At 45.3% G+C, this 25,329-nt stretch overlaps 1 protein-coding gene across 1 annotated transcript in view; it reads left to right on the top strand.

Moving 5' to 3' along the window:
• The window catches only part of LOC124045671 (FYVE, RhoGEF and PH domain-containing protein 3-like), a 134,074-nt gene that overhangs the window by 71,854 nt on the left and 36,891 nt on the right, over positions 1-25,329 (top strand). The window contains exon 2 of the mRNA XM_046365167.1: positions 20,494-20,658. Within this exon, the coding sequence (XP_046221123.1) occupies positions 20,494-20,658 (165 nt within the window). The remainder of the gene's footprint in view (positions 1-20,493; positions 20,659-25,329) is intronic.

Raw genomic sequence — 25,329 nt, 5'->3', positions numbered from 1 at the left:
GTTGACTTCGGCGATGTCATTTACAAAATAGCCTCCAACACTCAGCAAATTGGATGCAGTCTATCACAGTGCCATCCGTTTTGTCACCAAAGCCCCATATACTACCTACCAATGCGACCTGTTTGCTCTCGTTGGCTGGTCCTTGCTACATATTCATCGCCAAACCCACTGACTCCAGGTCATCTATAATTCTTTGCTTGGTAAAGCTTCGCCTTATCTCAGCTCACTGGTCACCATAGCAATACCCACCCGTAGCACGCGCTCCAGCAGGTATATTTCACTGGTCATCCCCAAAGCCTTTTCTTCCAGTTCTCTGCTGCCAATGACTGGAACGAATTGCAAAAATCACTGAAGTTGGAGACTTATATCTCCCTCACTAACTGTATTAAGCATCAGCTGTCAAAGCAGCTTACCGATCGCTGCAGCTGTACACAGCCCATCTGTAAATAGCCCATCCATCCAACCAACTACCTACCTCATCCCCATATTTGTTTTTGTTTTTCTGCTCTTTTGCACACCAGTATTTCTGCAGTATTCTCATCTGCACATCTATCACTGCAGTGTAAATTGCTAAATTGTAATTACTTCACCACTATTGGCCTATATATTGCATTATCTCCTTACTTAATTTGCACACACTGTATATAGATTTTTCTATTGTGTTATTGACTGTATGTTTGTTTATCCCATGTGTAACTCTGTGTTGTTTTTGTCGCACTCCTTTGCTTTATCTTGGCCAGATTGCAGTTGTAAATGAGAACTTGTTCTCAACCTGATTAAATAAAGGTTTTTAAAAAATGCATTTATTGGATTTGGGGCATACTTATGTCACTGTACAGCCTTACCTCTAGATTGTGGATCAATGACATGGGGTATCAGTCTACTCAGTGACACCCAGAGAAAATGAGTGTCATAGCTCTTATAGCAGGACTCGTAAATAACTGTGATTTGAGCCACATTTATTGTAAACCTTATTGTAAAATAGTGTATTCAACACTATTCCAGAGGAAAAACAATACTGTGTGGGTGTTTTGGAGTCTGATAACTCCGAGGAGGTTGTTGGGAAAAAACATCTTTGGTATTGAGTAGACTGATACCCCATTTGATTGAGCCCCAATCCTTAGGTAAAGCTGTACAGTGCAATATGAATGTCAGTACACACAATAGGCTGACTGGGGAGGTGATTTCACACAGTCACAATCCTGCGATAGAGCTACAACGCTAATATTTGCATAAACTCTTCACAGTTGTGTTCTGTGGGTGTCACCGAGTAGACTGATACCCCGTTTCATTGCTTCACATTCCAACCTTGTTTAACATTATCTAGTCTAAATATGGCATGATTCCATTGTGACCTTCTGCATCACTTCCAAAGAGGTCATTTATTTTGAAGGCAAACCTCAAATTCCAGTATTGTCCCTAATCCTTATTGTGGATAGCTTCACAACACATAACCCAGTCCGGTCGAGCCTCACTAGCCAGATGAAGCTAGTTGGCTGCTTATAACGTTAGCTTAAGGCATCAGGGTTAAGTAGCTGGCTAGCTATTTATTTTCATGAACTGAAGTTCAATTTAAATAGGCGAACAACAAGTGGCTACCTAGCTAATACTTACTCACAAGGATACCTAAATCATTGCTAAGAATAATGAAAATGACTGCAGTTTCTACTGGGCATTGTTTTCAGGCTGGTTGTATTGTTGCTTGCTAGGTACTGTTGTGTCTTTGGCTATGCCGGATTAAGTGATATGACATTTAATTCTATAAAATCCTTTCTCTGTAATTAATATTACCTGATTAAGCTAATCATGTAACTGTAATTAACTAGAGAGTCGGGCACCACAATTTTTTTTAAATAGAGCTGTTATCTTCCGAATAAACTCTTAAAGATCAATAGCAGTCAATATTAATCCTCACCTTATTTCAGTCTCATCTGAAAGTTGTAAATTCTTGGTTCATAAACCCTGGCTAACAAGTTGAATCAGCAATACAAACTTAGGTTTAATTATTTATTTACTAAATACCTAAATAATCACACAGAATTACATATACACAGAATGCAAATTGTGTCATACAGAAAACTTCCCTGGTGGACGGAGCCGACATGACGGCTGGTTACACAAAGGAAAGGGGTTGGGTTTGAGTGAAAGAGCGGGAAGACTGAGGAACAAAGGGAGAAGCTATGCTATCGTAAATACAGTATCTTATGCATTCTAAATTACCGCCCATTTGGAAAAGGCAAATGCAATAAATATTTTCTCTGAGCTGCGCTTCGATAGGTTGGTCGTAGATGCTGGCCGTATTGCCCAACAGAGATCTTCCTGTCCTCTGAAGAATGTCTCTGGTGGTAAACTGGATACGTTGTAGTTTTGTCGTTGTGTATTAGACTGGATCCGTCGTCCGTCCTTTCCTAGCCCACATTTACAGTGGCCACTGCTAACTCAACGGCTAGGAGGTATCACTTCTGTAGTGAATAAGAGTTCAAAGTTCATACCATTCGCAACCAAAGCTCACGCTGAGGTTGGCGTAATCCTGTAGTTGACATGTTAGTCCTTTTAAAGTGGGACCATCATACGCACGTCCTCGGAACAGGAGGTTACATTTTCATCAAGGGCTTTATATAGTGGTAGGAGAGAGGGCATGTTTCATAGTTTACAACCAATGTCTCTTCACATGGGTGGGCCACTGAGTGAGCAGAGCTTTTTCCTTATGAAAACCCTATTCTCTCATTTGGAAGCTAAAATTCCATTGAATCCTTTCACAAATAGTTTCATATTTAAACATTTAAATTGCACAACAATTCCATATGAATCTGATAACTATAATGTGTAGACATTCCAGGATACAGTTTATGTCATCCTATCATTAATAAGAATGTCTCAGATGACAACCGAACTGACATCATATTCATTAAGTACCAATGCATATTTTCAACTGGTTGGATTACCGAAATATGGTTCTTTTCCCCCCACCTTTTGATGTTCCCCGACTCTCTAAGTTTAACAAAGGCTTTTCAAGAGTTAAGAGAGGAAAGGGAGAAAGGTATTTATGGGGGTTCATAAACCTTACCCACAGGCCAACGTCATGACAGTACCAAGCTAAAGCTAACTAGCTACCCCAGAGGTTGCGGTCAAACAAATGCTTTATTACCAACGCAGTATTGTAAACACACCGTTCGTGCCCGGTGTTTGCTTGTTTGCAGACTTTTTAGTACAGCTTTGACAGTGCTACTGATAGTAGTGATGGCGCTTGGCTTGCACAAACAAATCCAGAACACACAACATTCTATAATAGAACTGTGTTATTTGACTTGCCAAATTAAAGCTTATTTATCGTGTCAAATAGTGCTATTTGACGTGTATCTTTTTTGACACGCAAAGACCCAAACGATGTTCCATAGTATGTTGTGAAGCTAATAGCAGTGACGCTATTACTGTGTAACTCCGGTAGGGAAACATCTGAAAAATAGCGCACTTGGTAGTGTGTACCGGTGCTCGACCAGTCGGCGAAAGCCAACATCACCCACGACAAAGAACAGTTGATTGTCAAGGGCAATGAATTCCATTACCATTGCCCTCGAGCAGTCATTAATGACTGCTCGAATTGTTGACTGCTCGATCCACACAGCAGACTTTGTGGGCTAGGTTAGGAATGCTGTGTTGCACAACATTTTACGTGGCATCATTAAGTCATATACCTACGTCATATAGGTATGCACGTCAGCTTTGACATCGGTTTTGCACATCTGGTGCTAAACTAGACATCGGGCTGATAACGGTGTTGGAATTTTTAGCTAATATCGCCCGATTTCGATATGTTCACCAATATATCATGCATCCCGACTCTCAAACATACAAGTTTTCAATTCCTCATCAATCCACAGGACTTTAACAGTTTTTACAGTCCTTTTCTTAATGGGTGCTGCTTATTAGTAACTTGAATAAGCCATTTCATAAATGTGTCAAGTGTAGCGTCTGTTTGCTTATACACTATATTAGGCCCAGCCTTTGGAACTTTGGTTTTCCTAGATATGACTACTATATTGTGAAGACTACATCCAATGGATCTGGATACTGCTTTCAAGCACATTTCTGCAGCATTAGTAAAGATGTGGTCAATTTAAAAAATCGAATCAAATACATTTTTATTGTCACATGCGCCTATTACACAACAGGTATATACAACCTTACAGTGAAATGCTTACTTACAAGTCCTTAACCAACAATGGTTTAAGAAGTTAAGATTTTTTAAATAAGTGTTAAGTAAAAATGAGAAAATAGAAAATTAAAGTTACAAATAATTCAACAGCAGCAGTAAAATAACAAGCAAGGCTATATACAGGGGGTAGCGGTACAGAGTCAATGTGGTTAGTTGAGGTAATTGTGGTATTATATACATGTAGGTAGATTTAAAGTGATTATGCATAGATTATAAACAGAGAGTAGCAGCAGTGTAAAAGAGAAGTCTGGGTAGCCCTTTAATTAGCTGTTCAGGAGTCTTATGGCTTGGAGGTAGAAGCTTTTAAGAAGCCTTTTGGACCTTGACTTGGCGCTCCGGTACCGCTTGCCGTGCGCTAGCAGAGAGAACAGTCTATGACTATGGTGGCTGGAGTCTTTGACAATTTTTAGGGCTTTCCTCTGACACTGCCTGATATAGAGGTCCTGGATGGCAGGAAGCTTGGCCCCAGTGATGTACTGTACTGTACCTGAGGGGCAATAGGCTTTGTCGTGTCATCTTCACGACTGTCTTAGTGTGTTTGGACCATGATAGTTTGTTTGTGATGTGGACACCAAGGAACTTGAAGCTCTCAACCTGTTCCACAACAGCCCCGTCAAAGATAGTGGGAGCGTACTCGCTCCTCCTTTTCCTGTAGTCCACAATCATCTCCTTTGTCTTGATCACTTTGAGGGAGAGGTTGTTGCCCTCATGGCCTCCTCCCTATAGGCTGTCTCATCGTTGCCAGTGATCAGGCCTTCCACTGTTGTGTCATCGGCATGATGATGATGATGGTGTTGGAGTCGTGTTTGGCCATACAATCATGAGTAAGCAGTGAGTACAGGAGGGGACTGAGCACGCACCACTGGGGGGCCCCCGTGTTTAGGATCAGCGTGGCGGATGTGTTGTTCCCTATACTTACCATCTCAAGGGCGGCCCGTCAGGAAGTCCAGGATCCAATTGCAGAGGGAGGTGTCTAGTCCCCGGGTCCTTAGCTTAGTGATGAGCTTTGAGGGCACTATGGTGTTGAATGCTGAGCTGTAGTCAATAGGAATGTCTTCCTATTGTCCAGGCGGGTAAGGGCAGTGTTTATTGCAATAGACATTGCATCATCTGTGGATCTGTTGGGGCGGTATGCAAATTGGAGTGGGTCTATGGTTTCTGAGGTAATGGTGTTTATGTGAGCCATGACCAGCCTTTCAGAGCACTTCATGGCTACATATATGAGTGCTACGGATCGGGAGTCATTTAGGCAGGTTACCCAAGTGTTCATGGGCACAGGGACTATGGTGTTCTGCTTGAAACATATTGGTATAACAGACTCAGTCAGACAGGTTGAAAATGTCAGTGAAGACACTTGCCAGTTGGTCAGAGCATGCTCAGAGTACACATCCAGGTAATCCATCTGGCCCTGCGACCTTGTGAATGTTGACCTGTTTAAAGGTCTTACTCACATCAGCTACGGAGAGCGTGATCACACAGTCGTCCGGAACGGCTGGTGCTCTCATACATGTTTCAGAGTCACTTGCCTCGAAGCGAGCATAGAAGTAGTTTAGCTTGTCTGGTAGGTTTGTGTCACTGGGCAGCTTGTGGCTGGGTCTCCCTTTGTAGTCTGTAATAGTTTGCAAGCCCTGCAACATCCGACGAGGAGTCGGTGTAGTACGGTGTAGTACGATTCAATCTTAGTCCTGTGTTGACACCTGTTTGATGGTTTGTCAGAGGGCATTGCGGGATTTCTTATAGGCTTCTGGGTTGGAGTCCCGCTCCTCGAAAGCCACAGCTTTACCCTTTAGCTCAGGGTGGATGTTGCCTGTAATCCATGGCTTCTGGTTGGGGTATGTACTTACAGTCACTGTGGGGACGACATCATCTATGCACTTATTGATGAAGCCAGTGACTGATGTGGTGTACTCCTCAATATCATCAGAAGAATCCTGGAACATATTCCAGTCTGTGCTAGCAAAACAGTCCTGTAGCCTGCTTTAGTTTTTGCTTGTAAGCAGGAATCAGGAGGACACAATTATGGTCAGATTTGCCAAATGGAGGGCGAGGGAGAGCTTTGTATACGTCTCTGTGTGTGGAGTAAAGGTGGTCTAGAGTTTTTTCTCTCTGGTTGCACATTTAACATGCTGATAGAAGGTAATAAATTGCTGATTAGGTAAACCTGATTTGAGTTTCCCTGCTTTAAAGTCCCCAGCAATTAGGAGCGCTGCCTCTGGATGAGCGTTTTCCTGTTTGCTTATGTCCGTATACAGCTCATTGATTGCGGTCTAAGTGCCAGCATCGGTCTGCGGTGTTATATATACATTAACAAAAAATATAGAGGTAAACTCGCTTGGTAAATAGTGTGGTCAACAGCTTATCATGAGACACTCTACCTCAGGCGAGCAAAACCTAGAGATTTCGTGCACCAGCTGTTGTTTACAAATATGCATAGGCTGCCTCCCCTTGTCTTACCAGAGGCCACTGTTCTATACTGCCGAAAAAGCTTAAAACCTGCCAGCTGTATGTTAATCATGTCTTTATTCAGCCATGACTCGGTGAAACATAATATATTACAGTTTTTAATGTCCCGTTGGTAAGATTTACGTGCTCGTAGTTTGTCTATTTTATAATCGATTGATTGTAAGTTGGCTAATAGGACCAATGGTAAATGCAGATTACCCCCTCAGCGACGGATCCTTAAAAGGCACCCGTACCGTCGTCCACAATACCCCCGTCTTTTCCTCCTGCGAATGACGGTTATGAGGGCCTTGTAAGGTGTCTGGAGTAAATCCCTCCCATCCTACTCGTTGAAGAAGAAGAATTCCTCCAGTACGGGGAGAGTAATCGTTGTCCTGATATCAAGAAGCTCTTTTTGGTCATAAGACACAGTGGCAGAAACATTATGTACAAAATAAGTTACAAAAAACGTGAAAAAACATACAATTGGTTACGGGATCGTAAAACGGCAGCCATCTCCTTCAGCGACATTGAATGTTGATGATTTCATTCCTGTGCTGTTTGTAACTACCCTGGTACAGTAGGTTGACTGATAAGCTGAACCAGTTTGCAGGCACTGGTTACAGTTTGAAACTTTTTCTTACATGGGCACCAGTCAATATTTAAATCACACAGAAAATATACATCTCTGTTGATATCACATACACATACATGTTATACATGTTATCCAGATACTGACTGCTAGCACTCTATAACAGCTTCCCACCAGAATGAGCTTTAGGTGAGGCAGATGAACCTGTAGCCATACTACTTCAACAGTATTTAACATCCTCTAAGCTTTACAGGAATGTGGTCCTGAATATAAATAGCAAAACCACCATTGGCATTTCTATATTTTCTGTAAATATTATAACCTTGTATTGCTACCACTGTATCATCAAAGGTATTATATAAGTAAGTACTAGCACATTATTGATTTCAGGAACCTTTCTTTATTTAACTAGGCAAGTCAGTTAAGAACAAATTCTTATTTACAATGACAGCCTAGGAACATTGGGTTAACTGCCTTGTTCAGGAGCAGAACAACAGATTTTTACCTTGTCAGCTCAGGGATTCGATCTAGCAACCTTTCGGTTACTGGCCCAACACGCTATCCACTAGGCTACTTGCCAGCCCTCAAAGCTACACATTCTTAAGCTACATATGTTAACATGGGCTATTTTGAGCAGATATTTTGGGCCTGATATGATGGGTCTTTTATTAGTGTCTAGCAGAGAGTCAATTAGCTCTTTAAAATCCAGGTTCAACTGTTCAGAGCTGCCCTTCATAATGTCATTAAAACCCATATGGACTACAGTAGAATCGATGTCTATACTGAGGTTGTACATTTGGGAGCAGCTGAGTAATGTCATTTACTTCGAGCTCCGGGATAGGACATTGTTGTAGCACCAGGAACAGTCATATTTCTTACCATGAATCTGCCGAAAATCACAGCTGGCGAGAAGGACGAGGAAATCCGCCCACTCCCACGCTTCACACGATTCGGAGAGCCCTTTATGGACGGGCGAGAGGCAGGATAACTTAAGCCCGTCGCTCCCGGCACCTGGTGCAGGCCTCGGATAGAGAAGCCCCGCTCGATCCAGAGCAGCGACGGAAGGTTGTCGACGTCGACGTAGGAATCGTAGTAGTAGGCACTGCAGCCGCAGACACAGGCACCCCCAGGAACGAAGGTGCAGGACGATCAGGCACAAGGACGGCAAATCTATTAGTTGTTTCTATCCTCTCTGGGCCTCTCGTTGGGAGTGTAGACTATAGACTACTTTCCGGGAGGCCGCTGTCTTCGGCTTCCATGGTTTGTTATATGCGACCATCGTTGATTGCCTTGCTCCTCTTGCTGTGCTCCTTCGACGCCGCTACCAGATGGGGGAGCTCCGGGCAACACCGGCCAGTCGGATAACGACAAACGACAAGGCGGAGATGCATCCAACATGCATGACTGCCGTTCAGCTACAGGCGTAGAAAATGTAAACATTCCACTCTGCGTTTTCCCCAGTTTCTTCCGTAGGCTGGCGACCTGCGTGATCAAGGAAGCCACCTCAAAGCCTGTAATCCTCGGCAAGCAAACAATTGCCGCATTGGAACTCTGAGTGATCCGGTTTGTCCCGAAACAAAGTGTAGTAGATACAGCTCCTAAAGTGCTAGAACCGTTCATTTATTTCTCCAGACAAAGAGGGCTCCATTGCAAAACTAATTTGGTACATACTTCCTTAGCTTGATGGCTAGCAGCTTATCGTCTCTGTCAAGCAGGCTTCAACTTGTCTGTTAAGCGGGATTCCGGGACAAGAAATTGTGGTCCTAGCTGTTCAAAGCTTACCACATTGTGGAATCCACGCAAAAACAAGTTTGTGTGTGTGTGAGTGTGTAAGACTTCAGTCCATGCCCTCTACACAAACATACATGAAGCATTTTTAAAGGCTGTGAGGTTGTTACATTGTGTCATAGTGCCTGGTGTCTGCACACCCCATTGCTTTCCTGTATTGGTGTGAAGAAGAGGACTGCTCATTAAAGGGCAAACAGATCAAGCTTTATTTCTGTGAATAGAAGTGTTGGCTTCGGGTCAGCTCAGATGGTTAAGGCTTGGTGTTTACAGTAATCTAGTCCTTCTGAAAAAGTACCTGCTGAAAAACAGCAGCATATATAGGCTGTGTGAAACTGGGCAGCTGTGATTGTATTCCCTATTCCCAGTCTCCTTGACCCACCTGCTATTTTACCAATATGGATAATCTGCCCCGTTGCCATGACGATACCCTGTTCCACTGGATTCCCCTAGGGCAGAGGAATCCAGAGCTCACTCACTCTGGCATGGCTTAATTTAGCCTCTGACTCCAGAAGGAGGATGTCACTCTTGCATTCACTTGTCAGGCCTTGTTTGTGCTAGCTCCTCTGTGGAAGGTGAAAGTGTATCATTATGGGAAGGAAAGTCCTATTTTTAACTAGCTATCTGCCTGCGCCCTACATACTGCTTAATGTTACAGTGTGTGTGTGTGTCTGTGGGTCTGTGTGCCTTTGCCTATGTGTGCACTCTTAGAAAAAAGGGTTCCAAAAGGGTTCTTCGGCTGTCCACATAGGAGAACACTTTTTGGTTCCAGGTAGACCCCTTTTGCTTCCATGGGTTCCAAGAGTTCTACATGGAACCAAAAGGGTTCAACCTGCAACGATAATGGGTTCTTCAATGCGTTCTCCAATGGGGGCAGCTGAAGAAACCGTTAAGGTTCTGGATAGCACCTTTTTCTCTAGTGTGTGTAAGTGTCTGTCTGTCTGTCTGTCTGTCTGTCTGTCTGTCTGTCTCTGTCTGTCTGTCTGTCTGTCTGTCTGTCTGTCTGTCTGTCTGTCTGTCTGTCTGTCTGCCTGCTGCCTGCCTGCCTGCCTGCCTGCCTCTGCCTCTGTCCTGCCTCCTGTCTGTCTGTCTGTCTGTCTGTCTGTCTGTCTGTCTGTCTGTCTGTCTGTCTGTCTGTCTGTCTGTCTGTCTGTCTGTCAACACTCTCTTCTCACATTATTGTCTTCATGTCATGTAGAGCTCTATAATAACTTCAGCTTGTCTTAAGAAGGACTCTTCCTCTCCATTTCGTTTTCTCTTCCTCTGTTACTTCCCTCATTCTCCCTTCTAAACATGCAGTGCATTTGTAAAGTAATCAGACCCATCAACTTTTTCCACATTTTGTTACGTTACAGCCTTATTCTAAAATGAATTTAATAAAATAAAATCTGCAGCACTGAAGTTCCCCAAGAACACAGTGGCCTCCATCATTCTTAAATGGAAGACGTTTGGAACCACCAAGACTCTTTCTAGAGCTGGCTGCCCGGTCAAACTGAGCATCGGGGGAGAAGGGCCTTGGTCAGGGAGGTGACCAAGAACCCGATGGTCACTCTGACAGAGCTCCAGAGTTCCTCTGTGGAGATGAGAGAACCTTCCAGAAGGACAACCTTCTCTGCAGCACTCCACCAATCAGGCCTTTATGGTAGAGTGGCCAGACGGAAGCCACTCCTCAGTAAAAGGCACATGACAGCCCACTTGGAGTTTGCCAAAAGCCACCTAAAGACTCTCAGACCACGAGAAACAAGATTCTCTAGTCTGATGAACTCTTTGGCCTGAATACCAAGTGTCACGTCTGGAGGAAACCTGGCACCAGCCCTACGGTGAAGCATGGTGGCGGCAGCATCATGCTGTGGGAATCTCTTTCAGCGGCAGGGAACGGGAGACTAGTCTGGATCGAGGGAAAGATGAACAGCGCAAAGTACACAGAGATCCTTGATGAAAACCTGCTCCAGAGCGCTCAAGACCTCAGACTGAGGTGAAGGTTCAACTTCCAACAGAACAACAAATGTCCTTGAGTGGCTCAGCCAGAGCCCAGACTTGAACAGATCGAACATCTCTGGATAGACCTGAAAGTAGCTGTGCAGCGACGCTCCCCATCCAACCTGACAGAGCTTGAGAGGATCTGCAGAGAAGAATTGGAGAAACTCCCCAAATACAGGTGTGCCAAGATTGTAGCGTCATACCCAAGAAGACGCGAGGTTGTAATCTCTTCAACAAAGTATTGATAAGGTCTGAATATTTATGTAAATGTGCTAAATGACTTAAATGTAAATGTAAATGTATTTCAGTTTTTAATTTTTTATACATTTGCCAAAATTAAAAATTAAAAATAAACATTATCGCTTGGTCATTATGGGTTATTGTGTGTAGATTGATAATGAAAAATAAACTATTTAATCAATTTTAGAATAAGGCTGTAACGTAACAAAATGGGGAAAAAGTCAAGGGGTCTGAACACTTTCTGAATGCACTGTACACTCTCTCTTTCGTTCTCCCTCTCCTTCTGTCTCACACTCTGTCCTCTCCTCTTTGTCATCCCACGAAAATCCCCCTGTCTTCATCTGTGGGAGCTAGTGAAATACTTCTACTTCATGTGTGAGCTGGGTTGATTTACCCTACTGCTGTGTCCACTAACCTGATTTAGGACTGACCGGGGCAGGATGACTTATCCCTGATCCTCTTCTTACCCCCTTCCCTTTCCTCTGTAGCCCAGCTTGGGAATGATACCATAGAGGAGGCTTAGAGGCATGGCACATTCCTGGAGAACACAATCTGGGAGAGGTGCTGTTGTGTTGTTGAATCAAAAAGCAAGGAAATAAATTAATGGATATGCAGTACTATGGTAGTAATCTGAGGGAGGCCAACTGCTACTGTATATGTGATTGGATGGGATCATTATCCCTCTGTATATGTATAGATAAGCCAGTGAACTTGGCACACTGCATTATCATTCTACTGTACTCTATTGTACTGTACTTTACTCTAGTCTACTGCACTCAACTCAATGCTACTGTACATTACTCCACTGTACTCTACTCTACTGTACTCTATTGTACTCTACTCTACTGTCCTGTACTCTACTGTACTCTACTGTACTTTACTGTACTGCACTGTACTGTACTGTACTCTACTGCACTTTACTGTACTGTACTCTACTATACTTTACTGTACTGTACTGTACTGCACTGTACTGTCCTGTACTCTACTGTACTTTACTGTCCTGTACTCTACTTTACTGTACTGTACTCTACTGCACTTTATTGTACTGTACTTTACTGCACTTTACTGTACTGCACTGCACTTTTCTTTACTGTAGTCTACTGCACACTACTCTACTGTACTCTACTGTACTGCACTCTACTCTACTGTACTGTACTGCACTCTACTCTACTGTACTGTACTGCACTCTACTCTACTGCACTGTACTGCACTCTACTCTACTGTGCTGTACTGTACTATACTGTACTGCACTCTACTGTACTGTGCTCTACTGTACTCTACTGCACTCTACTCTACTGTGCTGTGCTGTGCTGTACTATACTGTACTGCACTATACTCTACTGTGCTCTACTGTACTGTACTCTACTGCACTCTATTCTACTGTGCTGTACTGTACTATACTGTACTACATTCTACTCTACTCTACTGTACTGCACTCTTCTGTGCTGTACTCTACTCGATGGAGAAATCTGTTGCTGAATTATCATAGATCGGGAAGAGCTCTAGCCTATATTCTACATCCCTTGTGTCCATAGAACATCTGTCCCTTTTTATGGTCTGTGAGAAGAGGCATCTGCTTTTTAGAGATTTGTTCTAGTTAGGTAACATGAATCCTAACCAACAGCAAACTATCCCAGATCTTACGCTGTAGACCTAGTCTAGGTTAACCTGCTTTTGTACACTACACTAAAGTTCCAGTCTGGGTTTTTTTCCATCTCTATGTATGTGTTTTCCAGTACGTCTCTGTCTGTGTGTCCCTATTTCCATGTGTTTTCCATTGTCTGTTTGTGTCTCTGTGTGTGTCTCTTTGTGTCTCTTTGTATTTCCATGTGTTCGACAGTCTCTCTCTCGCTCTCTTTCTGTAAATACGGGGGTTTGGCCGTGGGTGATAAATGAGAGAGACACATCAAGGTCAGAGCACTAGTTATTGTCTCGGAGTCGCAGGAAGGAGAGAGGGAGAGATGGAGAGAGAAGGATGGAGAGGGAGGGAGAGCCATGGGAGATCTCTGGCTATATAAAAGGGTACATATGGTTTTCCCCCTTCTTCCATATTCACTATGTCTCTATATTTTGATACTTATTTCATACGATTTTCTACGAAGCCTGTTTCAGACAGTGTGTGGGGATGTGTGTGTGTGTGTGTGTGTGTGTGTGTGTGTGTGTGTGTGTGTGTGTGTGTGTGTGTGTGTGTGTGTGTGTGTGTGTGTGTGTGTGTGTGTGTGTGTGTGTGTGTGTGTGTGTGTGTGTGTGTGTGTGTGTGTGTGTGTGTGATCGACACTGCCATTAGATGAGTCTATATCAGTTTGTATCAGTCTGTATCAGTCTTTATCAGTCTTTATCAGTCTATCTCAGTCTGTCTCAGTCTAGATCAGTCTATCAGTCTATCAGTTTGTCTATCAGTCTTTATCAGTATCTGTATCAGTCTTTAGTCTGTCTCAGTCTGTCTCAGTCTTTATCAGTCTATCTCAGTCTGTCTCAGTCTGTATCAGTCTTTATCAGTCTATCTCAGTCTGTCTCAGTCTGTCTCAGTCTTTATCAGTCTATCTCAGTCTGTCTCAGTCTTTATCAGTCTGTCTCAGTCTGGCTCAGTCTTTATCAGTCTATCTCAGTCTGTATCCGTCTGTATCAGTCTTTATCAGTCTATCTCAGTCTGTCTCAGTCTGGCTCAGTCTATCTCAGTCTGTCTCAGTCTGTCTCAGTCTTTATCAGTCTATCTCAGTCTGTATCAGTCTGTTTCAGTCTGTCTCAGTCATTATCAGTCTGTCTCAGTCTGTCTCAGTCAGCTAGGACAACAGAGCAGAGGCCAGATCAATACTAGCAGGTTCAGAGAGTCTTTAGTCTATCTCAGTCTGTCTCAGTCTGTCTCAGAGAGTCTGTCTCAGTCTGGCTCAGTCTTTATCAGTAGTCTGATAAAAGGACTGTCTCTTTACAGAGTCTGCAGGAAGGTCTCAGTCTTTATCAGTCTAGCAGAAGAGATGGAGATGCAGAGAGGTGCAGAGGGAATGACGTGCTGACTGAGGGAAGGACAGCGAAAGTGTTGGTAGATGTGGGGGTAGCTGTAGGGGTAGCTGTGTGTTTGGGGGATGGGGGTTGGAGTGTCAGGGGGGGTCACAGAAGTGGTGACTGACTGATGAGACGCTCCCACGCCTGGAGTGGTCCATCTCCCAGACAGCACTGGGGCAGAAAGACTTTACTCTAGGGATGATGGGTAATAAACGACTCCAACAGGGTTGCCTCAGGGCTGACATTGATTGACAGCAGTGTGTTTATATGTGTGAGTGGGTGCTTTTGCTTGTGCATGTGTGTGTTCACCATTCAGCGAGAGAAAGGGGGAGAATGAATATTGTGTATGTGTCTATTTTTCTAGGTGTAAGTGCCTGTGGGTATGTGTGCGTGCAGGACATTGGGTACATACACACTGTTGGTTGTCCTCACCACTCTCTCTACTCTCTGCAGTTGTAGAAATGTTGAGCCCCAGTCTGTGACAGTACGCTGTCATTTCATAGCTGTTTGTCTGATGGAATCTGAACACAGAGATAGATTATATTAGCGTGTGACCTGTGGTACAGGGTCATGTGCTTTCTGGGCTTGACTTACCCTTCATCAGACACACACACACACACACACACACAAATGTACATACACAGACACAAACACACACACAAATGTACGTACACAGACACACAGACACACATATGTACATACACAGATACACAGACACACACACACAAATGTACATACACAGACACACAGACACACACAAATGTACATACACAGATGCACACAGACAAACACAGACACACACTAATGTACAGACACACACACACGAATGTACATGCACAGACAAACACACACAAATGTACATACACAGACACACACACACCCACAATACCATTATGCTTCCATATCCCCTTTCTCAGTGTCAGAATATTTCAGTGTATAAGAACACAGTTCTTATAACAGTAACACTGTCCTCTCTAGTGCTGTTCTGTGAGTCCTTCTCATTCTGTCCTGTTTTCTTCTGACTGGAGAGTGACCATGACATCACCGTCTCCACTCTCAAGCAACGGGCAGGTGAGTCAACGGGTCGCCTAGGAGACACAATTCTTGGCGTGTCCATAAGGATGGGGTATGGTCGCTGATGAGGTGGTCTTCTGAGTCACGTCACCCTGGCAACCCCCAGCTCCTCAGAGCACCATGGTGATGGTTGTGCTGGGAAGCAAACTGTTCCAATGATCTGTCCCTCATCGTGATTGGAGCTCAGAAGAGGAAATTAATGAATCCACTTGTCTATTCTCTTGTGTGTGTTTACTAAGATGCTCATAGATTGATTCTCATAGTTACAGAATGTTAATCTCATCTTTCCATCTGTAAACAAATTCATTTGATGACTCAGTTTGTGTCGGACATTGTTTAGCTCCTGTTTGTCCTGTAGTTGTTTACTCTGTTCTGTTTTGTCATTTTCCTGCGTGTGTTCATGTACGCACATCACTTTACCAGTCTGCCACGGAACAGGACCTGGCGGAGTGTGTGAGGTGTCAGAGACTTAGCCTATAGTGTCCATGCAGTCTGTGGCGTTTCATCTTGGTTCCTGCCCTGTACTGTTTCACAGACAGAGATAATCAGGGAATCTGTTGACCTCCTGTTGCCATAACAATACATACACACACACACACACACGTCAGCTGGGCCCGGAGGCAGGCGTGTAGAGCAGGTTTGGTAGGTGCAGTTAGATTAGGGAACACAGTACACCTGACAACAGGTGTGTGTGTTATGCAGGACTGAACTTTACTGAGCTCCAGGGTGTGTGTGCAAGGAGCTGGCACGGAGAGCTTAACGGTCTCATACCGGGAGAATAGTATTTACTTTGTTGACCAAGGAAGGTGTGTTGGATTTTCCCATTGAAACAGTTCACTGGATTTTTGGAGTCTGAGGAAAAGGGGAACATTGAATGACAAGGTAGCTTTTCCTTCTTGTTCTTGTCTTTTCTTGTGTGTTAAATTCTGCAAATAAGCCCAGTCTGTCTGTTTATCGGGTTTAGGTCGTTGTTTTGCTATCCTTCTTTTCTTTACTTTGGCAAATGTTCAAATGAACACACTTACTTTTTGGTCTCGAAGACCTTTGGAATCATTTGAGCTTTCAGTATTGTTACAGACATGTAGAAGAGTTGTGAGTGTTGTGTAGAGTTGGGAGGAGTGTTGAGTAGAGTTGGGAGGAGTGTTGTGTAAAGTTGTGAGTGTTGTGTAGAGTTATAAGTGTTGTGTAAAGTTGTGAGTGTTGTGTAGAGTTATAAGTGTTGTGTAGTGTTGTGTAGAGTTATAATGTTGTGTAGTGTGAGTGTTGTGTAGAGTTATAAGTGTTGTGTAGAATCACAAGTGTGTAGAGTTATAAGTGTTGTGTAGTGTTGTGTAGAGTTATAATGTTGTGTAGAGTAGTGAGTGTTGTGTAGAGTTGTGAGTGTTGTGTAGAATCACAAGTGTTGTGTAGAGTTATAAGTGTTGTGTAGTGTTGTGTAGAGAGTGTTCAGTGGAAGTGATTCCTCTGTGTCGTCAAGTTCCTGTTTACTGTTAGGACGTTTGATCTGCGGGCCAGGTTTCACTCTCTCTCAGATAACCATGACTACGGAGTTTCAATAGACCCAGACCCTTATGACACCGTAGGTCTCGTTACTGATACAGACTGTTTGTTTTTCCCAAGACTTGACCTTTGTCTATGGACCCAAAGCACTGATGCAGGGTCAGATCTGATTTCATCACCTTAAGATTGGGGGCAGGAAAAGCTGATCCTAGATTAAGTTTTACAAAGTCATCAGTTCTCTTTGGTGAATGGCTTTCCTCTATATAATAATGTGGGATGCTGTGTGTCTGTATAGTTAATACTATACAGTCTGCTGTTTACAAATGGATTTCTGTTGCAGCGGGAGTGAAAGTGAGAGCGGGAACTGGGCACTATTTTATGAGTTGCTACTGTACTGTAACTATTGACCCAGTAGCTGTGTGTATTACAGTTACTGTTTATAGCTTAAGTGAAAAGCTTTGTCTTGTCCATGGTTGTATGCAAACTGTAGCACACTCTCTCCTGCTCTCTCTCTCCTCCCCTTCTCCTTCTCTCCCTCTCTCTCTCTCCCTCCCTCTCTCTCTCTCTCTCCTCCCCTTCTCCTTCTCTCCCTCTCTCTCTCTCTCTCTCCCCTTCTCCTTCTCTCCCTCTCTCTCTCCTCCCCTTCTCTTCTCTCCTCTCTTCTCCCTCCCCTCTCCCTCTCCCCTCTCTCTCACTCTCTCTCCTCCCCTTATCCTTCTCTCCCTCTCTCTCTCTCTCTCCCCCCCTTCTCCTTCTCTCCCTCTCTCTCTCCCTCCCCTTCTCTCTCTCCCTCTCTCTCTCTCCCTCCCCTTCTCCTCTCTCCCTCTCTCTCTCTCCCCTTCTCCTTCTCTCCCTCTCTCTCTCCTCCCCTTCTCCTTCTCTCTCTCTCTCTCTCTCTCCCCTTCTCCTTCTTCTCCTCTCTCTCCCTCTCTCCTTCTCTCTCTCTCTCTCTCCCCTCTCCTTCTCTCTCCTCTCTCTCCCTCTCTCTCTCTCTCTCCTCCCCTTCTCCTTCTCTCCCTCTCTCTCTCTCTCTCCTCCCCTTCTCCTTCTCTCTCTCTCTCTCTCCTCCCCTTCTCCTTCTCTCCCTCTCTCTCACTCTCTCTTCCCTCCCTCCCTGCTTGGTTTGGTAAAGGTAGATATCATATGTTGGGAAAGCCAGCCTGCAGCAGGACCTCATGCAGGACCTCATGAGGGCAGACAGCGAAGCAGGGCTCATTACAGACTGACATAGCTCTGCCTGCCTTCATTGCCTGAAGCTGCAGGCTGAAGCTGAGCTGGACAACACCAAATCAGACATGGAGAAGCTCCTCAGTGGTCTCACTACCATCTCTAAACTAATCCTTTGGCGATGCGGGTGGAGTGAATAGATACCGTCCGTAAGCCTGCAAGAAAGAGAGCAGAGAGGAGCAGTGTGGATGGTAGTTTATATAGATGATCATAACGTACTGACAGGGTTATCATTGATAACACACAGCAAGGCTAAACACAGGCTGTGATGAGGGCACTAGGAACAAAGACAGCGGTACATAGACACAAACACAGAGGCACACACACACACACACACACACACACACACACACACACACACACACACACACACACACACACACACACACACACACACACACACACACACACACACACACACACACACACACACACACACACACACACACACACACACACACACACACACACACACACACACACACACACACACACACACACACACACACACACAGGCCCAGTCGTACATAAGTACTGCTCTCTGCTGCTGCCAACACACTGTCATTGACAATGACCCAACTCCAGCCACTTTAATAATGGGAATTGATGGGAAATGATGTAAATATATCACTAGCCACTTTAAACAATGCTACCTTATATAATGTTACTTACCCTACATTATTCATCTCATATGCATATGTATATACTGTACTCTACATCATCGACTGCATCCTTATGTAATACATGTATCACTAGCCACTTTAATTATGCCACTTTGTTTACTTTGTCTACACACTCATCTCATATGTATATACTGTACTCGATACCATCTACTGTATGCTGCTCTGTACCATCACTCATTCATATATCCTTATGTACATATTCCTTATCCCCTTACACTGTGTATAAGACAGTAGTTTTGGAATTGTTAGTTAGATTACTTGTTGGTTATCACTGCATTGTCGGAACTAGAGAAGCACAAGCATTTCGCTACACTCGCATTAACATCTGCTAACCATGTGTATGTGACAAATAAATTTGATTTGATTTGATTTGACACACACAGGCATAGGGATACACAAGCACACGTGTATATACACAGTAAACACATACTTCCCCCACTCTCAACACAAAAAATACATTATGTGAACATACCAACATATTGCACAAAACTGCACTCATTAAAAAGGCCACACATCAATTCAGTTGACTGAATTTCAAAAAGCCCTTACAGGCATCTCCCTGATGAAACTAGCTAGCTGCTAAAGGCCTCATTGTCCCACAGTGCATCTGTTTGTAGTTCTGTTGAGTGGGTTTCTTAAACACACACCCTGATATCACAGACATGCAGAGAGAAAGTGGGACACACACACACAGGCCATTATCACTCCAAGCCAGTCAAAAGGATGGAGGATCAGGATGTAGACATGTATTATTTATAGGCAGGCCTATCAGAGAGCTAGCTGTAGACTCATTGAGGCGGAAGCCTCTTCTCTCTCTCCTCTGGCCTGGTGTCAGGATCGATGCTGGGCCTGTCTGTTTCCTATATGCTTCCTCTCTAGTTCTTCTTGCTCCCTGCAGCATGGTCGTTTGTTCACCTCCTACACTTACAGTTACACACCACACTGCACCACTCAAGTGTAATGCAGCTAGACCTGTATGGATCTGCATCGTTCAGGTGTCCTTGGACTGAAACTGGGCCTGTATGGATCTGCATCGTTCAGGTGTCCTTGGACTGAAACTGGGCCTGTGGATCTGCATCGTTCAGGTGTCCTTGGACTGAAACTGGGCCTGTATGGATCTGCATCGTTCAGGTGTCCTTGGACTGAAACTGGGACTGTATGGATCTGCACTGGTGTCCTTGGACTGAAACTGGGCCTGTGGATCTGCATCGTTCAGGTGTCCTTGGACTGAAACTGGGTCTGTATGGATCTGCATCGTTCAGGTGTCCTTGGACTGAAACTGGGACTGTATGGATCTGCATCGTTCAAGTGTCCTTGGACTGAAACTGGGCCTGTATGGATCTGCATCGTTCAGGTGTCCTTGGACTGAAACTGGGGCTGTGTGGGGCGGCTTCGTTCAGGTGTCCTTGGACTGAAACTGGGGCTGTGTAGGGCTGCAATAGGGCTGCTTTGTTCAGGTGTCCTCGGACTGAAACTGGGGCTGTGTGGAGCGGCTTCGTTCAGGTGTCCTTGGACTGAAACTGGGGCTGTGTAGGGCTGCAATAGGGCTGCTTCGTTCAGGTGTCCTCGGACTGAAACTGGGGCTGTGTGGAGCTGAAACTGCTGGGTTTTTTGGCTCACCTATGTCACTTTCTTGGTGTTCTCAAACTAATACTGTGTTCCTTCAGAACAGGTTGCATTCCTGCGTGTTCTGTGAATAGAAGTTATGTACTCACCAGTCAACCTAATATATCATCTCCCTCTCTCTCCCTCAGACCTCTCTCCCTCCTCTCTACAGTACCAGTGTGGATCGGTGGACTTCCTGTGTTCCCCACGGCTGGGAAAGAAAGCCCCGCCCCCTCCCAGACCATGTCACAGCCGGCCTGCAGTCAAGCCCCACCCTCAGCCTACCGCCACACCCACCTCTCAGAAACCTCAAGGTACAGTGTTGGTTTATTTGTCATTTAGCATTATAACTAGTTGTTTATTACAATAATGTCATTATCATGTTGGTACAATATCCAGCATTGTGTTATTAGCCTGCGTTTCTTAGGCAATGACTATGACCCAGGCCCCAGAGTTTTATTTGGCCAGGTCAGCATTCACCCACATATTTATCCCACAAACACATCAGTCAGAAAAAGAGATCAATGGTTCAGATCAAAGACTTGTTAGTCCAACTATAGCTTCATGCTATCTGCCTGTTGAGGCATTACTTTAGGCCAGCGTTTCTTAAAGTATGGGGGTCACGGACCTGTTAATGTATAATTATATAATGAATTACTGGAATTGATTTGGCCAAGTGCAACTGCGTTCTCGGTTCAGTGCGCTCTGTGCATAGGAACATTTTTTCCTGCAGTTTTGTTGAATATCACTCCGCGACCTAAACGCTGCAGCGCTGTGGTTCAAGCCACTGACTTGGTATCAGTGTTGCCAACTTAGCGACTTTGTCGCTATATTTAGTGAGTATTCAGACCCCTCTAGCGACACATTTTCAAAAAAGCGACTAGCGAAAAATCTAGCGACTTTTTCTGGTGTTATTGGAGACTTTTGGAGACTGACATGAAAGCACGTATCGTTCTTACTCTTCTCAACGAGCAGCGGGTGCTGCCGTGGGGCCCACCCCAATCCCAAAGCACTCATAGGAGGCCCAGTCCTCACGCAGCAGTCCCTCCCAGCTGCAGTCAGAGCAGGAGATGTTCACACCTCCCCGTCCAGACTGCAAATGAATCACGCATGCAGGAAGCCACCACTGGATGATCCCGCCCTGGCTTTCATTCAGGGCAGGATGTAAAATGTTCTTTGTCTAAAATAAATCACTGCACAAAAATAAATCACTGCATTTGACTCACACAGCATCAGTCACTTACTCACCTTGTCCACTGTGTGTGTGCCTCTCTGTGACATAAGCTAAACATCTAGCTGGCTGGCTAGCTCATCATGTCTCATTCTAAACTGTACACTCAAAAATACAGAAAGGAGTTGGAATCAAACCCTGAATTCAAAGGCTGGTTGAAGGCGTTTATTGGAGATGATACACAGACATACTGCCTGTATTGTAAAGGCGGGTTGAAGCTGTTTATTGGAGATGATACACGGACATACTGCCTGTATTGTAAAGGCTGGTTGAAGCTGTCATGCAGGTGAAAGAGGACCCAAAAGCGACTTAACAGAAACAGAGTTTATTTAAGTCCAAACAGGGAATAACAGAAATCCTCTAGTCTGTAGAGGGGAATAACTGGAGAAGCGGCCACAGACTGCAGGTCGCTTCGGGTAGGCGCAGGCCGTAGTAGACAGAGACACCTGCTCACACGCAGCATCTGATGAAGGCAAAAAACACGACAGGACAGGGCGATACACAATCACAGCAAAAACACGACAGGACAGGGCGAAACGCAATCACAGCATGGTGAATACTAAACAAGGAACCGACGGGACAGGAACGGAACACAAAGGAATAAATAGGGACTCTAATCAGGGGAAAGGATCGGGAACAGGTGTGGGAAGACTAAATGATGATTAGGGAATAGGAACAGCTGGGAGCAGGAACGGAACGATAGAGAGAAGAGAGAGCGAGAGAGTGAGAGGGGGAGGGGGAGAGAGAGGGATAGAAAGAGGGAAAGAACCCAATAAGACCAGCAGAGGGAAACGAACAGAATGGGGAGCACAGGGACAAGACATGATAATAAATGACAAACATGACAGTACCCCCACTCACCGAGCGCCTCCTGGCGCACTCGAGGAGGAATCCTGGCGGCAACGGAGGAAATCATCGATGAGTGAACGGTCCAGCACGTCCCGAGACGGAACCCAACTCCTCTCCTCAGGACCGTAACCCTCCCAATCCACTAAGTATTGGTGACCCCGTCCCGAGAACGCATGTCCATGATCTTATGTACCTTGTAAATAGGTGCGCTCTCGACAAGGAGGGAGGGGGGAGGGAAGACTGCGAAGAAAGGGCTTAACACAGGAGACATGGAAGACAGGATGGACGCGACGAAGATGTCGCGGAAGAAGCAGTGACGACCTGGGAGACACGGAACGGACCAATGAACCGCGGAGTCAACTTACGAGAAGCTGTCGTAAGAGGAAGGTTGCGAGTGGAACACAGCCACACTCTCTGGCCGCAACAATACCTTGGACTCTTAATCCTGCGTTTATTGGCGGCTCTCACCGTCTGTGCCCTGTAACGGCAAAGTGCAGACCTGGTTCCAGGTGCGCTCACAACGTTGGACAAACGCTTTAGGGAACGCTGGACTCGGCAAGCTGGGATGAGAACAGAGGAGGCTGGTAACCCAGACTATCTGAAACGGAGATAACCCGGTAGCAGACAAGGAAGCGACATTGTGAGCGTATTCTGCCCAGGGGAGCTGTTCTGCCCAAGACGCAGGGTTTCTGAAAGAAAGGCTGCGTAGTATGCGACCAATCGTCTGATTGGCCCTCTCTGCTTGACCGTTAGACTGGGGATGAAACCCGGAAGAGAGACTGACGGACGCACCAATCAAACGACAGAACTCCCTCCAAAACTGTGACGTGGAGATTACGGGCCTCTGTCTGAAACGGCGTCTAACGGGAGGCCATGGTTGAATTCTGAATACATTCTCAATAATGATTTGTGCCGTCTCCTTAGCGGAAGGAAGTTTAGCGAGGGAATGAAATGTGCCGCCTTAGAGAACCTATCGACAACCGTCAGAATCACAGTCTTCCCCGCAGACAAAGGCAGACCGGTAATGAAGTCTAAGGCAATGTGAGACCATGGTCGAGAAGGAATGGGAGCTGTCTGAGACGACCGAGAGAGTTACCCGACTTGTCTGCGCGCAGTCCGAACAAGCAGCCACGAAACGGCGCGTGTCACGCTCCTGAGTCGGCCACCAAAAGCGCTGGCGAATAGACGCAAGAGTGCCTAACACCGGGATGACCAGCTAACTTGGCAGAGTGAGCCCACTGAAGAACAGCCAGACGAGTGGAAACAGGAACGAAAAGGAGGTTACTAGGACAAGCGGGCAGTGTGCGTGAGTGCTTGCTTAACCTGTCTTTCAATTCCCCAGACTGTTAACCCGACAACACGCCCATAAGGAAAAATCCCCTCGGGATCAGTAGAAGCCACAGAAGAACTAAACAGACGGGATAAGGCATCAGGCTTGGTGTTCTTGCTACCCGGACGGTAAGAAATCACAAACTCGAAACGAGCGAAAAACAACGCCCAACGAGCTTGACGGGCATTAAGTCGTTTGGCAGAACGGATGTACTCAAGGTTCTTATGGTCTGTCCAAACGACAAAAGGAACGGTCGCCCCTCCAACCACTGTCGCCATTCGCCTAGGGCTAAGCGGATGGCGAGAGTTCACGGTTACCCACATCATAGTTGCGCTCAGATGGCGACAGGCTGAGAAAAATAATGGCGCAAGGATGAACCTTATCGTCAGACTGGAAGCGCTGGGATAGAATGGCTCCCACGCCTTCTGAAGCGTCAACCTCGACAATGAATTGTCTAGTGACGTCAGGAGTAACGAGGATAGGAGCGGACGTAAAACGTTCTTTTAGAAGATCAAAAGCTCCCTGGGCGGAACCGACCACTTAAAACACGTCTTGACAGAAGTAAGAGCTGTGAGAGGGCAGCAACTTGACCGAAATTACGAATGAAACGCCGATAGAAATTAGCGAAACCTAAAAAGCGCTGCAACTCGACACGTGACCTTGGAACGGGCCAATCACTGACAGCTTGGACCTTAGCGGAATCCATCTGAATGCCTTCAGCGGAAATAACGGAACCGAGAAAAGTAACGGAGGAGACATGAAAAGAGCACTTCTCAGCCTTTACGTAGAGACAATTCTCTAAAAGGCGCTGTAGAACACGTAACGTGCTGAACATGAATCTCTGACGGAGAAAAAATCAGGATATCGTCAAGATAGACAAAAACAAAAATGTTCAGCATGTCTCTCAGAACATCATTAACTAATGCCTGAAAAACAGCTGGCGCATTGGCGAGACCGAACGGCAGAACCCGGTACTCAAAATGCCCTAACGGAGTGTTAAACGCCGTTTTCCACTCGTCCCCCTCTCTGATGCGCACGAGATGGTAAGCGTTACGAAGGTCCAACTTAGTAAAGCACCTGGCTCCCTGCAGAATCTCGAAGGCTGATGACATAAGGGGAAGCGGATAACGATTCTTAACCGTTATGTCATTCAGCCCTGATATTGTCCTTCTTCTTAACAAAAAGAACCCCGCCCCGGCCGGAGAAGAAGAAGGCACTATGGTACCGGCGTCAAGAGACACAGACAAATAATCCTCGAGAGCCTTACGTTCGGGAGCCGACAGAGAGTATAGTCTACCTCGAGGAGGAGTGGTCCCCGGAAGGAGATCAATACTACAATCATACGACCGGTGAGGAGGAAGGGAGTTGGCTCGGGACCGACTGAAGACCGTGCGCAGATCATGATATTCCTCCGGCACTCCTGTCAAATCGCCAGGTTCCTCCTGAGAAGTAGGGACAGAAGAAACGGGAGGGATGGCAGACATTAAACACTTCACATGACAAGAAACGTTCCAGGATAGGATAGAATTACTAGACCAATTAATAGAAGGATTATGACATACTAGCCAGGGATGA

This window comes from Oncorhynchus gorbuscha, linkage group LG10, assembly GCF_021184085.1.
Source record: "Oncorhynchus gorbuscha isolate QuinsamMale2020 ecotype Even-year linkage group LG10, OgorEven_v1.0, whole genome shotgun sequence".
Classification (NCBI taxonomy): Eukaryota; Metazoa; Chordata; class Actinopteri; order Salmoniformes; family Salmonidae; genus Oncorhynchus; species Oncorhynchus gorbuscha.
Note: the sequence above shows the minus strand (reverse complement) of the source record. Positions and strands in the feature narration are given on the sequence as shown.